At 58.4% G+C, this 15077-nt stretch overlaps 1 protein-coding gene across 1 annotated transcript; it reads right to left on the bottom strand.

Moving 5' to 3' along the window:
- On the bottom strand, positions 1 to 11924 carry SAPCD2 (suppressor APC domain containing 2). The gene is made up of 6 exons (XM_065853890.2): positions 11506 to 11924; positions 6881 to 7014; positions 3080 to 3226; positions 2843 to 2944; positions 2207 to 2320; positions 1 to 1808 (listed from the first exon to the last, which is right to left on the bottom strand). Exons 1-6 carry the CDS (start codon positions 11906 to 11908, stop codon positions 1680 to 1682), a joined length of 1029 nt encoding a protein of 342 aa, XP_065709962.1. The 5' UTR covers positions 11909 to 11924; the 3' UTR covers positions 1 to 1679.
- Between the last annotated feature and the right edge of the window lie 3153 nt (positions 11925 to 15077).

Here is a 15077-nt window from a genome sequence, read left to right as displayed (position 1 = left end):
TTAAATAGTTCATCCCACTTTATTACCCCTACAGATCCTCCTTATAAAGAGGGTCACTTTTAATTAAACCTCAGGCAAAACAGGCTCTGGACACCAGAGGTGGCATTATGAAAGAGAGGGAAGACACCGATGTCCAGGGGACAACTAACGCCCTACTCCTGCAGATAGGGGACCTGACTCGCCCTGGCCTTGCTGCTCCTCCTCCCTGTCCCTGTCCCTCTGCTGATCCCGCCTCTGGCACAGGGCAGCAAGCACAGGGTAGAGCAGGGATTCATGCCTTGCACTGAGCCTCAGGTCAAGATCAACCTCAAAGAGAGAAGCTGGATGGGACAGACAGTGCTGGACAGACAAAAACAGGAGTGAGAAGGGAATCGGTCTGCACGGTACCCAGCCCATGGCAGGGCAGGTCCAGCACCTTCAGCCCAGATCAGTGCTTTGTGCCAGGAGTCAGAGCATGAAACTGCCCTGGAGAGAAAGGTCCTGGTCTTGGAGCTACAGAGGGCCAGGCCTGCACTACGTGGGGATTCACAAGGATCTCCCATGGAAGCACCTTAAATACCAAGTACCAAGCCACAGTGGAAAATATCGTTCAGCTGAAGCATCATCACTGAGCTGGGTGGGAAGGAGAAAGTATCCTGAGATGCACCAGCCTAACAAGGTCCATGTTTAGACCGCCCCCCAAGAGACCTGGAGAGGGGTGCAGTTCACACTTGGATGTCACCCTGGGGAGCTGGCGTGCACCATCAGCACAGGCAAAGCTGCCGCTCCTTCACCTGGAGATGTGCGAAGGAAAGAGCCCATCAGCATCGATCCATCACCCACGCTCAGTTAAATACAAACCTTCGTCCTTCTGTGAAGTCAGGTTGGTGTTAGCATCCTCATGCTGGGGGACATCACTTCTCCTTTTAAAGTCATCAAGAAAAAAAATATAAGCCTGGTAGTCATAAGGAAACATTTGCCAGGTCAACCCAAATAAAGGGATGTAAGGGTGTCTGCCTCAATCTGCAAACAGCCTGAAACAGCAGCTCAGAGGTATGGACTACCTCGTTTGGGTCTATGGCTCATCAAGTACGGGAGCCTGCAGACATGTAAACAGTGACTATGGCATCACTACCGCAAACTGGAAAGGGGGATTACGCAGGGAGGAGCACCAGCTCGGGCACTGCTCTGGCCCCGTGTCGTGTCTCTGGCAGGCGGAACTCAGGCAGCAGAGAGGGGCCAGGCACGGCCCATCAGATTTTCAATCTTGTCTTCTGACAGTGGGACAAGCGGGGGATCGGCCACCCTTGAATGGCCTGGCTTGCCTGGAGATGCCAGCTGGAGTGTTCAAGATGCGTCATCTACTTCAGAGCAGCCAAAGTTCAGCCTGAGCCAGGCCAAGGGCACAGGAGTGCGTCCCGCGCGGGCAGATGCCGTTCCCAGCACATGGAGGCTCGTGAGGCTGGGGGTGCAGTCCCTGCGGTCCCTTTAGAGACAGAAAAGGAGCAGCTGAGCGCAGCACAGCTGGAGAGCCCAGCAGCAGAGCAGTGCGGGGATGCTCCCCAGGCAGGGGCAGGGAAACACCTTCCTGGCTTCCTCCTGCAGATCCGACACCTGGAGCAACGGGTGCAATGGGTTTTGGGCAAGAGTCCCACAAAACCCCCGAGGAAGCTCGAGGATGTGGAGTGGGGAGACAGGCACTAGATGAAGGTGGAGTCCAGCTGGCTCGTTTCATGGTTATTGCGGGCACGAGCCTCAAAGAGCTGCTTGATCAGGGCGGATTTCTCCTGTTCCAACTGGGTGATGCGTTCGCTCTTGTCGGTCACCTCCTGCACGGGACAGGGGAGGAAAATAACACTTAAAGGGGGAAAATGCTGGTCTTTGCTGCACTGCGGGATGCGAACCCAGCGGTGAGCCCGGCCCTGGCAGGGGCATCACGGCTGACCCTTCCCCAGCAGCCCTGCGCACAGACCCAGCCGCAGCGCCCGCGCCCTCTCCTGACCTGCATTTGTCACAGCCTCTTCCCTCCGGTGAGGATGCCCCATCCATGCCCACAGACACTCAGCAAACAGCTGCATGACGTGGGCTCTCCAGCTGCAGCCTGCACGCCCTTCTTTGCAACGACCCAGGTTGGTCAAGCTGAAGGCACTTTCCACTGCCTCGGATTCCCACTCTGACTCCTCTCCCAGCCCCACAAGGGGATCTCCTCTCCCTGCATCTCACTCACCTTGGTGAGAAGCCGGTTTTGCTCCTTCAGCATGTTGATGGCTTGCTGGGAGCCTGCTGAGGCTGGGGACGCCGCGGGGCCCAGCCTGCTCAGAGCTGAGGAGGGGTGCACCGGCTGCAGAGAAGGTGAAGGGAAGGGATGAGACACTGACCCTCCTTCCCAGTGGCCTCCCCAGCCCTTCCCAGGGCCAGAAGCTGTTTCTGTGGCACACGGGGAACTGAGAGAAGCCCAGCACAGGATTAAGACCCAGCACAGGGTCTCCAGAAAGGCAGGCAAAGGTGGGCAGCATTCCTGCCTGCGCACCCGGGAGCCTGGTGGGACAGCCAGCTCCCAGAGCGCTGACTCAGTAGCTCAGCAGGGTGGTTTCCTTAGTCACTTGACAATGGCTACATCTTTTTGGGGATGTCCTTTAGTTCCCCCAATGCCTTGAACATCTTCCAACCCAGCTCAGGAGTACCCGTGCTGTCCTTTCAGCTGAACCCCATCCCCTGCATTGTTGCCCACAGACCCGAGTCACCTCCCCAGAGCCCAGGGAAGCTGTGATGGTTCTGATGTCAGCCCAACCACCAGTGTAAGCGGAGGGACAGGATGGGTCCTCACACAAACAACCACAAGCTGCTTATCTGCTGCTCTCACCTTGCCAGTGGTGGAAAGAAGGTCCCCTAAGCAGCGGTTCACCTCCTGCAGTTTGGGGACCAGGCGCCCCAGGTGGCTCTGGGTGCCCTCAGGGAGGAACTCCTGTGGGATGAGGGAAGAAGAGGCTGGGGGTTACCATGGGCCCAAGTCCAGGTCCAGCCCACTTCTCCAAACCCAGACAGCAGCTCCAGACCCTCCCAAGCAGACAGGCACCCCAAGAACAAGCCCCAGACTCACAGCACTGGTTTTGTTCTTCCCCAGCAGCCTCTGGCGCTCCTGCATGAGCTGGATGTGCTGGTGGTACCACTCCCGGGCACGCTCGACCAGCTCCAGACCCTGCAGCAGGAAATCCTTCTCCTGTTCCAGCTCCTTCATGTGCTTCAGCTGTGGGACAGAGCACGCAGAGTTGTCACCCCCTCCCCACCAAGACCCTGTCAAGCCCCAGCAGACGGTTTCTTCACGAAGCACAGAGGAATATGGATATGGGCAGGGGGGTCAGCCCCTCTCCCCACAAAAAGCCATTGAGGAGCAGGATGATGGCTGATGCTTTGGGGGAAGAGTTCTCCGGTTTGGGAGAACAACAGAAGCATGTAAGGGACAGTCAGGCCACCTCCGCCCTCCTGCTCCCCACTGCACAAGCGGGTTTCTCTGCCTCGTATTTATCCAAGATGCAGCAAGAGCGGGGCCTGCAACTGCTCCCCAGATCCCTCCCAAGGCTGCAAGCATCAGCCAGCAGCACAAACACACGCGGCTCTCCCAGGCAGCAAGGAGCTGAGCTAAGTGTGCACGCTGGAAGCCAGAGGAAACCTGCAGCCTTGTTTCCCCAGCGCCCTGCTCCCCTCTCTGCTTTATCCCCAAGGCACTTCCGAGCAGAGCAGAGCACAGCACAGCACACCTTTCTGCTGAGTGTCTCTGCTGGTCTTTCAGGTTCTAGCACCAGCATCACCTGGAGAGATTTATAGAATCACAGAATAGTTTGGGTGGAAGGGACCTTCAAAGCTCCCCCAGTGCCACCCCTGCCATGAGCAGGGACATCTTCACCAGCTCAGGTTGCTCAGAGCCCCGTCCAGCCCGGCCTGGGGTGTCTCTAGGGATGGGGCATGGTTATGCACCTGGAGAGCTGGTACCACGGTTGGTTCCTGGGGCTCCTGTCCCCAGAGCAGCCCCTTGGGGCCAGCAGAACAGGACCCTGTGTCACAGCACAACCAAGACTGCTGCAGCACAGCCCCCCAGGGCCCCCACCGGCAGTGGGGCTGGAGCAGCGCTCTGTGCCCCAGGAGACGTGGGGTCCCCTGCTCTGTTACCACCTTCTCCTGCAGCCTCCCGGCACTGTGCTGCCACCAAGAGTGACAGAGGTGGCAAGAGAAGAGGGGCCAGTCCCGGGGAATAGAGCAACCAGTGCAGCGACCCTTTCATCAGCCCTCACACAGAGAGCCCAGGGTTCCCGCTCTCCCGCGCCACGCCAGGTGGCTCCCCCGGCTCCTGCGCCTGTGTCTCCATGCCAGGAGCACAGGGAGCTACCTGCCCTGCTGCCTCTGCCATGACACAGCCTGGACTCCACCGCCCATGGCCAGACTGGGCTCCAGGAGAGTCTCCTCCAGGCACCAGTAGGACTTGGAACACCCAGAAGGTGCTGGATGCTCACGAACATCTCCTGCTGCTTTGGGGAGCATCCGGAAGGTGACAATTCAGCTCAGAAGTGATTGTGGACAGATCCCCACCCCCTGGGACAAGTGAGACCACACCAAGACCTTTTTCATGCCACCAGCACCTCCCCATCCCCACTGCCAGCCCCAAAGCCTCCCACCCGCCCCACACCAGCCACCCTTTACACCAAGGCTGCTCTTGTCCCCACTGCTCCTGGAAATGCTCGTTGCCATGGGACAGCCCCCCCTTCCACATGCTTGGATGGACAGATGGACCAAAGGGGACATACCCACAGGAAGAAGCGCAGAGCCTTGGTGCTACACTGGCTGTTGCTGAGGGGCATGAAGAAGATGCTGTACGTGGCAAGGACCCCCACCCAGCTCGGGCTGCAGCCTGCGACTGCCTGGCCCACCCTGGTGCCACCAGGCTTGCTGACCAGCACGGCAGCCGGAGGGAGAGGCAGCATCGCACAGAGCACTGGGACGTCACCGGCTCTGCCGTGTGCGGGGACAGACGGCATCTCACTGGGGCTGGGATGCTCTGGGGGCAGCAGCAGCTTCTGGGGCAGGAGGAGGACAGAGCGCTGGACTTGGCTGGTGCTCCCCAGGGTAGAAGGGGAGGGGACAGTGCCACAGACTGGGCTGCTCACGAATGGCAGCGCCCAGCCTCTCACAGAAGGTCTCATTGCAGCTACCCCCTGTGGCCATGGGGAAATCAGGCCGATCGATGAGGGACCAGCTGAAAAACAGCAGCTGAGCAGGCAGGAGCTGCAGTGGTGCTGAGGGTCCCGGGGCTGCAGCACAGCCCCCACCCCTCTGCTTCCCTGCTCAGGATGAACCAGTTCCAGCGCACCTCAGGATGCAGGATGGACACCAGTGCTCCCAGCCCCCATGGGCTTTAGGCAAAATAGCCTGATCACAGCTGAGTGCCTTGTCTCTGTGGGAGCCCAGCATCCTCCCAGCATCAGAGGGGAGGCAGCAGCACCACCCCGCACAGGGATTTGGTCCTTGCTGGACTCAAACCTCTTCTGACAGTCTCTGTATGCTCAAAGGTGGGATTAGTACCCAAAGGATCCTGCCAGGGTGCCAGGGAAGGGGACAGGGACAGACAGCCGTTCTCCAGGGACAGGAGCATGCCAGAGGCAGCACAGCACTCAGGTGCATGGACAGGCAGGAAGGAAGGCAGAGGAGCCCCCTCCCACCACCCACGCCAAGCTGGGGGACAGAGGCAAGGGCAGCACAGGCTCAGAGCAGGAGTGCTTGTGGCAGTGCTGGGAACAAATCCCAGCTCTCGGCGAGACCCGCTGGCCACCAGCGCCCCCTCATCAGCACCAGACAGGACCCTGAGCTCACAGCAGCGATGGCTCCAGCTGCACACACAGGGAAGAGCCTTGCCAGGGAAGGACCTTCCCCTCTCTGAAACAGCAACTCTCAGCCACCAAAACCCTGAGAACCAGAGACCCCCAGACGCACACGTCTACATTTATTACTCCTTGCCAGCCCCTCTCAGTAGAGAGCCCTCGACCCAAGAGCACCCCAACCCCTGGCATGGCCACAAGCCCAGCAAAGCCTGTTCTGTGCCCGAAGGCGGTGGCAGGCTGTGATCCACCGGCCAGCCCCGCTGCGCTGGGGAGCCGGGTGACACCAGGTGCAAGGACTGGAAGTGCAGAGGTGACAGTGGCAGCCTCAGCAGCAGCTCTGACACTGGCCAGAGCTTGTCCCGCCATCACTCATCCCACAGGCTGGGTCCTGGCTCTCTTCCCAGAAAAATCAACTTGAGCTTGTGAGCAACGTGCCCAGGCAGCTCTTCCATCCCACTTGGGAGCAGTACAGATCTCCCCATCCCAGCAATCTGACTCAGCCGCCCCGGCTAAATCCAATACTGATTTCTCTGCATCACTGATAAACATTTCTCTGGAGCCAGGAGGATCAACGTGCTTGAGCCCCGACCTACAGAGAACAGCTGGTAGGGGCCACAGCCCAGCACCACTGCTCACCAGCGCAGTGTACCTGACCTTCTCTGGGGCGCTTGAAAGGCCCAGAGACCCACCTGCTCCTACACCTACATGTTTGCCTTTCCCTGCCCAAGATTTGCCCATGGGGATGGCACCTGTGCAGTCAAACATGGGCTCGGCGGGCAGAGCCCAGGGGAACACGTGCCTCCTGCCAGCCCGGCACGATTCGGGACAGAAAGCACCTTGAAAGTAATGGCAGGATCTCCACGTACATCAACAGAGCTTTGTATCTGAAATATCAGGATCTGCCCAACAGCCCGTGGCTCACACACACACAGGATGGGCAGGGGGAGCCACAGCCCAAGCAGAGCTGGTGTCAGCACTGAGGGACACCTGCAGCCACCCTCCCCCGGACCACGATAGGCCTGTCCCCTTACCATGCTGAAGTCCACGCCGTTGGTGATGGTGTGTCTCCGGTGTTCTGCACGTCCCCGCTGATGCCTCCGAGTGTCCCCAGCCCCTGCGTGGCTGCCATCTCCCTGGGCCTGCCCAGCAGCCTTAGCATCACCACCTGTGACAGAGGACAGAGGACAGCATGAGGCCACCAGCTGCTTGCAACAAAAGCTTGCGGCCACTCCTGTGAGATCATGTGCAGGGTGGTCTTGCAAATGGACATGGTAGGGAGTAGCTGAACAGAGCACTGGCCCAAGCGCCTGTTGGTGCCCTTGTATGGGCAGAGCAGGCTTCAGCGACGACTCTCGTGGCTGCGCCAGGCTGGCCACAGACGTCAGTGGCCACCTTCTGCAAAAAGCAGGCCGCTCCCAGGCACTGCTGTTTCAGTCCCAGCACAGGCAACTGAACCATTAGTGACACTGCCCACCCTCGTCCTGCCCCACGGGACCCCCGGCTCCCACTCGGGCAGCACAGGCTCTGCCAGGACCCCGACTCCTGCAGGCAGCTCTGCCTGGTGATGAGCTCGGCTGTGCAAGATGTCCCGCAAGACCCTGTGCCTGTGGTTTAAACATAGGGTAAATCAGGCTGCAGGTTTTCCAAAATTTTATTAAAATCCCAACATCCTAGCTTGCAAAAGACTGATCTACTACAAACACATGATGCTGGTGCAAATCCATGCATAACCTATTTTTGCAGATTAAGTTAGTACTGGCAGGTTTTAGGCTCAACCCTGACTGAGCTGCCTGCCAGCTGAAGCAGGTGTTGGCTGAGCACTGTAGAAAAGTCAGTACAAGCCCCTCATCGCCTGCCCTGGCGAACACTCCAGAAACAGCCTTGCAGCCACAGCCAAGCCAGCTCAGATCCCCTTCTGGCTGAGCAAGGACAGCTGAGGGGCAGCCGGTGCCCGAGCAGCAGCCCTGCTGCACCTCCCTTCTCGCCCCGCTCCCCCGCAGACCCTGCCTGGTGCTCCCCCTCGGCCCTTGCAGCTCACCCTGCCCTCCGCACACCGCGTTCCTCAAGAGCTTTGTTCCCAGCCTGGCTTTCAAACCAGAGCAGTGTGGAGGTAGGCAAGTGAAGGTGGGCAGTGAGGAGAACATCTCCTCCTTGGGACGGCTCCCCACGCGTCTCCCGTGTCCTTCTCCCACGGGTTGGGCACGTGCAGGCTCCCCGGCGCCAGAGCTGCCGGGCACGGATCCAGCGTGTTCCTGGCTACGCTGGCACAAAGGGCTGCGAGTGCCGGACAGGGCGTGTGGCATCGCCTGGGCTGGCACATCACTGCCTGCTGCCCCACAAGTGTCCTGAGCCAGGCACATGGACACGATGGAAGAGCGATATGGGGCAAGAGAGGGCAGCTGTGGGCACAGCAGCCACCCGTCACCCTAAAGGCAGAGAGGTCTGGGGCAGCTGCACCATCCTGGGGCTGCCTGTGCTGCCACGTTTGCACCAGTTTAGCAACCAGAGCCGGGCTCAGGTGGCTGCAGGCAATGCTACCTTGCTCAACATGTCACTTTGTGTCACTGGGGAAAGAAGCCAGTGTGGCACAGGAAAAATCCTCCTCTGATCCATCATGATATCCTGCTTCTACCAGTACGTGCTCCGGCACAGACAGGTCTCCAGCGTGTCAATAAACACACAGTCTGTGATATCACACATCTGGTTTGCCAACTGTCTTTGGTTTCATGCACTCCGATCTACCTGGGAGGAACCCAGCAAGACCGGTGCAACCACACTCGTGTTCTCCTGGCAGACCTGTAGCACATCCTGCTTGGGAAAGCTGAGGAACAGCCCCAAAACCAAAGGCAGCTTCAATAGGCACAATCCCAAAGCAAAGTCAGGAGCACCTCTGGGAAGGGCTGCAGGGTAGAGACGTTAAAAAGGTTTTCACTGCTGGTCCTGGGAAGCGCCAGGTTGAGCTGAGCTAATGCTGTGATGAGAATGTGCTCCCTGCTCAAACTGAGCTCTGTGCAGCTGAGCTGACAATATAGCGGCTAAAACAGGACCCCGGTAATGAGCTGGGATCTGCTCTTCTTCGGCAAAGAGCAGGACCAGCTCACCAGAGGTAGAGGAGACCCTGCCATGAGATGTGGGGTGGCCTGCTCCCCAAGAGCCCCTCTGCCCCACAGGGCACGAGCCCAGCGTTCCCCAGCCAGAGCATGGAGCAGACACCTCAGGGGCATTTTACACGCTTACAGACCTGTCCTTGGCAATGGCCCAGACGGTAACAGCCACCACAAACCGTCTCCTTCTTACCAGACCACCAGCTCTCCAGGCCAGGCCAGCCCAGCAGCCAAGGCAAGCACTGTGTTGGGAGGCGGCACCGCCCAGAGCGACCGCAGAGCTCCCGGCCAAGGCACTCGCTGCTCCGTGTCTTAACTTTCCCAGGTCTCAGCTCTCAGGGGAACACCACGGGTAAAGTCCTTCACCAGCAAGACGCTCGGCCACTGCTGCGACAGGCCACCCCGGCACCAGCGGCAGGGAAGCCATCACAACAACTCCCGTGCCCAGTGACTTCTCCAATACCAGCCTCACCATCCTGGTGCCCGGCAGACGCTGCCGGCAGCGGCTCATGGGCTGCCCAGCACAGCCGGGATGGGGAGAGCTCCCGAGGAGCTGGAAGCCGGCTCTGGGCAGGGACTTCTTCAGAAGCACTTCTGCCCATATGCTGATGGGAAAGGGGACAGAATCACCGCCCCACTGGCTCACTGCACCCCTGGACGCACCAGGAGATCACCTGGCCCCAGCCTCTGCCATCTTGCCATGATCTGCATCCAGAGCAGCTCTGATGTATGCAGATGCCCTCTGGACCAGAAAGCGGAGCTAGGGTGGCATCCTGGGAGCACCTCCTCCCCCCAAAACACAGACAGGGAGAGTCTCCTCAGCCTCTTTGCGGTTAATGAGCACTGATACACCATCTTGCTGCAGCTGGCTGGGCTCTTACTGAGGCTACCTCCTGCAGCTGGAGCATCGCAGCCCAAATGACATAATCCTAACGGAGACAGGGCTTCCTGGGCCCACAGGCAGCTCTCAGCACCCAGCACAGCTCTCTGCAGCAGGAAAGAACCATGTCCTACCACGGCAGAGCCCAACTCCCGCCCAGCCAGCGGAGAACATCAACCTGTTCAACTGCAGCCGGGGAACCCTCGGTGATGGGAGAAGCTGAGCAGCTGCGCAGGGCCTGGAGCTAGAACAGGTACAATAGCTCTGAGTTATAGCATTTGCTAATCTGCTGAATCAACACAAAATTCAAGCCTGTTGCCAGAAAGTGGCCCTGCATTGTGGGAAGCCAGCAGCAAGGGCTGAGGCACTAACCCTGCCCACAGGCTCAGGACATCGCTGTAGCATCAGCCTACCATGAACAGATCCTCAGCAACCAGAAAGCTGCTGCAGTCACCTGCTCACTCCTTCCCAGGGCAGAGCTTTCAAATTGCTGGGTTTTACCAAGCAGGATTTTTCTTCAGGTTTTTCCAGATTGACACTCTTGATGACAGAAGAACCAGCCTGCTTAATAATATTCACCCAGACAAAGCTCCAGTGATTAGTCTGCAGGCAAAATGGAAAGTAGAGAACCTCAGCCATGGTTAAAGTTTCCTCTCCACCCAGCAGACGACGGGACAGGGAGGGAATGAGTGGGAAGGGAAGTCAAACCAGCCCAGACAACTTTCCCAAGGTGGGGGAAGCCATTGTGCTCAAGGGCTGTGATAAAAACACCAGCTCCTCACACAGACCTTTGTGTCCATAGATGTCAAAGCACTTCACGAATATAGATAAAGAACTATTACCTATACCAGATAAGTCCAGAAGCCTGGTTTCCCTACAACGTCTCCTGCTGCCATAGTCTCCCCGTTGCCAAGGTCAGTGTGCCACCAGGGCTGGGGGTCCTGGCAGGTCCTGAGGAAAGGGCAGAGGGACCTGCCAGTGAGCTCAGCCCCAGTGCCTGGGGACAGCAAAGCGCATCTCCCTGATCCCTTTTTCCCATTTAATTATTGCTTAACCATTTATTATTGTAAGTAGTGCTGCGGAATTATGCAAATAAGAAAGTTGGATTGGATTTCTCTGGGTTTTTTTGGTCCAAAACGTGAATGAAATCGTGAACAAAGCCTTTTCGAGGGCACATCCACAGCCTGGAGCCCACCTGAGCACCCAACAGCCCACACTCCAGCGAAGCTGCTCGGTTCTCAGAGACCCCAGGGACTCTCCAAGCCACTCAGCTGCCATACCCGCCCCCGAGGAAGGTCACCTGCAGACTTTGTGCCAGGGGACAACCACAGACACGTTACGGTAAAGCCCTTAATTCTTCCTGTCACCGCTTTGAACAGACAAGCACCCACGCGAGGAGAGATGTGAGGGAAAGCACAAACCTGACACGGTCAGGGGAGCAACACGCTCGCCAGCCCGGTTTACCCGCAGCTCGGATTAAAGCTAAAATTAAACCCAGGCACTAACTTGCTTGCTTCTGGTTTAAGCCCATAGGAGGGACCAGGTCTGCGCTGCCCGAGGACCGGAGGAGCCGCACGTCCCAGCCCGCCCGCCCGGCTCCCATCTCCGGTAGCGGTGCTGCCCCGCAGCCCGCGCCGTGCGGCTCCGGTCCCCCGCGGCGCCGCTGGCTCACCCCGGCCCCGGGGCTGCCCATGCCCCGGTTCCCGCTGCCCGCTGCTCTTCCCACGCCGCTCCTCTGCACCGCGGGGGCTCGGCGGCTTCTCGGCGCTCCGCCGCCCGCCGCCGCTCTCCCCTGGGGGGTCGGCACCGGGCAGGGCAGCGCGCAGCCCCAGGACGAACCGCTCGAAGGTCAGGTACCCGCTGGCCGGGGCCGCCCGTCGCAGCCCCTCCAGCACCCCGGCGGGCAGCTCCCGGGCTTCCGCTCCCCGCCAGCGGGACTCGATCTCCCGTAGGTGCACGTAACCCCGCCGCCGGTCATCCAGGATATCGAAAAGAGTCCGTAGGCTCTGCAGGAACACCCGGGGAAGCCCCTCGGTACCGGCGGGGAGCGATCGATCACCGCGCTCCGGTGCCATCACTGCCGCCGCTCCCGAGCGTTACTCGCTGTTGCCGCCCCCACGCTCCTATTGGTTGGTGACGGGGGGTCCCGCACTCTCATTGGTTGGCGACAGACGGTCGCTCTGGCCATTGGCTGAAGGGGAGGACGAAGGTTTGAGTTCCAGGCGGCGCCCGCCCCGCTCCTGGTCGGGAGGCGGGGGTCTCAGCGGTGTCACCTCCTGCATCCCACCGGCCCCGCCTGCATCCCACCGCCCCTCCTCCATCCCACCGGCCCCGCCTGCATCCCACCGCCCCTCCTCCATCCCACCGGCCCCGCCTGCATCCCACCGCCACCCGAGACCCTGCATCCACGAGAACGGCTCGGTGACCCCCGCCCCGGCCCTTGTCCGTCCACCGGGCACGAATCCTCATTTCTCACAGCACAGACCCGCCCCCGCCACCCCGGCAGCTGCACATCTCCTTATTTACCGGCAGAACTGAGAGAATCGCTGCCTGTGCCCGAATGCAATGGGTACTCCTGGTGCTGGTGTAATAAATGCTTTCGGACAGTTGCAATTTTGCACCTCGGACACACCGTAACCTTTCAGAAAGGAAAGTGGCTTTAAGCAGAAATACCTGAAGACCTTACATCCCACTCCAGAGGAAATGTGGTTAGGGAAGCCCAAAAAGCCCAAACGTGGTGTTTGCTCTCAATGGTAGCTTTGCAAACACAGCCAAAGTTGTTTCAGCGCAGGTTGTCCCTTTGGCAGTGTCCCACAGGAGAGGGATGTACGGCTCCTCTGCAGCAGCACGGAGAGCTCCTGTGTGCTTGACTTCCCTGGTGCTGCGGAGGAGCGAGTGCTAACAGCGGGAACTGAGCCTGGGCATCCCAGTGCTGTGACTGCAACAACCGGGGCCACCGGCCAGCAGGACCTGGGGTAGGGACTCAAACGAACCATGCACATGGAGAAAGGAGGGAAAAAATCTATCGACGTTGGCAAATGTAAGAGAAACAGGATCTAGCTCATATATCTTATGAACTGGCTTTGTTTAGAGAATGGATTTCTCTAATTTGTACTGAAATTTGCTGCATCTGTTAGACTAGACAGTATGTTAGTCCTAGTGAAAGGTGCTGCCCTCCTCTGCAAACTCGCTTTGTGTTGCAACAAAGCAGACTGCAGAGCCCTGGTGTCATGATACCTGTGTCACGGGCACCACGACACACTCGAGGGGCCCTGGACGGCACCTCCAGAGCCCTCATACTGGATTGATGCTCATGATGCTACAGGAGGGTGATGGCCAGAAAGGGTGATTAACCACTGGCTGGGTGGTCAGGTTGTGATGCTGCCTGTGCCATGGACACCTCCCTGTGCCATGGACACCTCCCTGTGCCACGGACACCTCCCTGTGCCATGTGCCAGCGTGATTTCCTTTAGCTCTGAGTTGGCTTCAAAGTGGAGGGGTGGAAGAAGTTTGGCCCTCAAGCCCGCGCATCCATGCGGCCCTCACTGTGCTTCCCTCGTTTCCTGTCCAGGCCAGGCACTGGGACTCCATCCCTGGATACCTTCAGCATCTTGGTCCCGCTCCTGGCTTCTCAGCCTGTTCTTACCATTCCTCCACGGAGTTTTCCACTCCTGCCAGGCCCAGGCTGCCAGGTAATCACAGCAGCTCTGGGGACCCTCACTGGACTGTTCTCTATCAAGGTCCTGCTCTGGCTGGTCTGTATGTCACGGCCAGACTGTTCACAGCCTGCTTGACTTCAAACCATTTATTTTCATGATTTTCCCAGACCTGTCCTACCGGTTTTGAGATCTCTGCTTGGCTTAGCCATGTTTGACTGAACAGATTCACAGCTGCGTAGGATACAGGGAGAAGGAACCCGTGCGGCATCCCTCCCCTTTCTGCTCTAGAAACAAGGCAGTGAGTGACGCTGCTCTGCTCCGGTAGCATCAGCAAAGGCTACATCAGCACCAAAAAGAGTTTTTCCCAGGTTCCTCCCACACCTCTGGGCTTGCCCGAAGAGACAAGAATAATATGGGGAATTCAAAGTGACCATAATGTCTCTGGTCCAATTTCCCTGTCTGGCAGTCCTGTGCAATCTGGAGATACCAGAAACAATTCCTGGTGTTGATTGTGTCTGGTGGTTCAGCTGAAACACTCTGGCTCCTCCATGCGGAGTTTCCTGCTCTGGCCCCATGGCTGGGACACACAAACACACACACACACAACCCCATGGCTGGGACACACAGACACACACACACACACACACAGCCCCATGCCTGGGACACACACACACACACAGACACACACACACACACACACAGCCCCATGCCTGGGACACACACACACACACAGACACACACACACACACACACACACACACACACACACAGTCCCATGGCTGGGACACACACACACACACACACACACACACACACACACACACACACAGCCCCATGCCTGGGAGACACACACACACACACACACAGACACACACACACACACACACAGACACACACAGCCCCGTGGCTGGGACACACACACACACACACAGCCCCATGGCTGGGACACACACACACACAGACACACACAGCCCCATGGCTGGGACACACACACACACACACACACACACACACACACACAGAGACACACACGCAGCCCCTGCACTCCGCTCTCGCTGCGCTCTGCACCAAAGTGCCCTCAAGCGGCACCCAGCGTTTTCATCCTGGACGCGGTTCTGTGAATGAGGTTAGGAAGATTTTGAAAATATTTGGGAAAGGTCGTGTCTCTTTGGTTGGTGGTGGTGTTAGTTTGTTTGGGTCTTTTTGTGTGCTGTGTTCATTTTTGTTGTTTGTTTGTTTGGTTGGGTTTTTTTCTCTGTCGCTGAATAATTTCTCTTGGGGCCAGCCCAGCCTCTCCTGGTTGACAGAGTCATCTTTATTATTTTTTTAAATTTTATTTTATTTTACATATATATATATATATTTAATATAAACAATGTAGTCATTCAGTTCTTCCTCCAAGCTACTGGGAAGCACCAGCTGTCATTCAAACCTGGCCGGGCCCTCCCTGTAGTCACTGGTGGGAACACCCCGGGCTCAGGTGTGGGGGCACCCAGCACCCCAGTGCTCTTCTCTGGGGAGGGCACGGGGCGCCTGTTGTCCCCAAAGGCTGGTGGCAGGCCGGGGTGTCCCACCAAACGGCGTC

This window comes from Patagioenas fasciata, chromosome 20 (genome assembly GCF_037038585.1).
Source record: "Patagioenas fasciata isolate bPatFas1 chromosome 20, bPatFas1.hap1, whole genome shotgun sequence".
Lineage (NCBI taxonomy): Eukaryota > Metazoa > Chordata > Aves > Columbiformes > Columbidae > Patagioenas > Patagioenas fasciata.
Note: the sequence above shows the minus strand (reverse complement) of the source record. Positions and strands in the feature narration are given on the sequence as shown.

Bases quoted from the DNA above. Each gene is read 5' to 3' on its own strand.
- SAPCD2 (XM_065853890.2), bottom strand. From the start codon at position 11,908: ATGGCACCGGAGCGCGGTGATCGATCGCTCCCCGCCGGTACCGAGGGG. The intron at 7,015-11,505 runs GTGAGCCAGCGG...CCTCTGTCACAG, and splicing joins TGGGCAGCCCCGGGGCCGGG to GTGGTGATGCTAAGGCTGCT. The intron at 2,321-2,842 runs GTGAGAGCAGCA...CCTTCTCTGCAG, and splicing joins TTCTTTCCACCACTGGCAAG to CCGGTGCACCCCTCCTCAGC.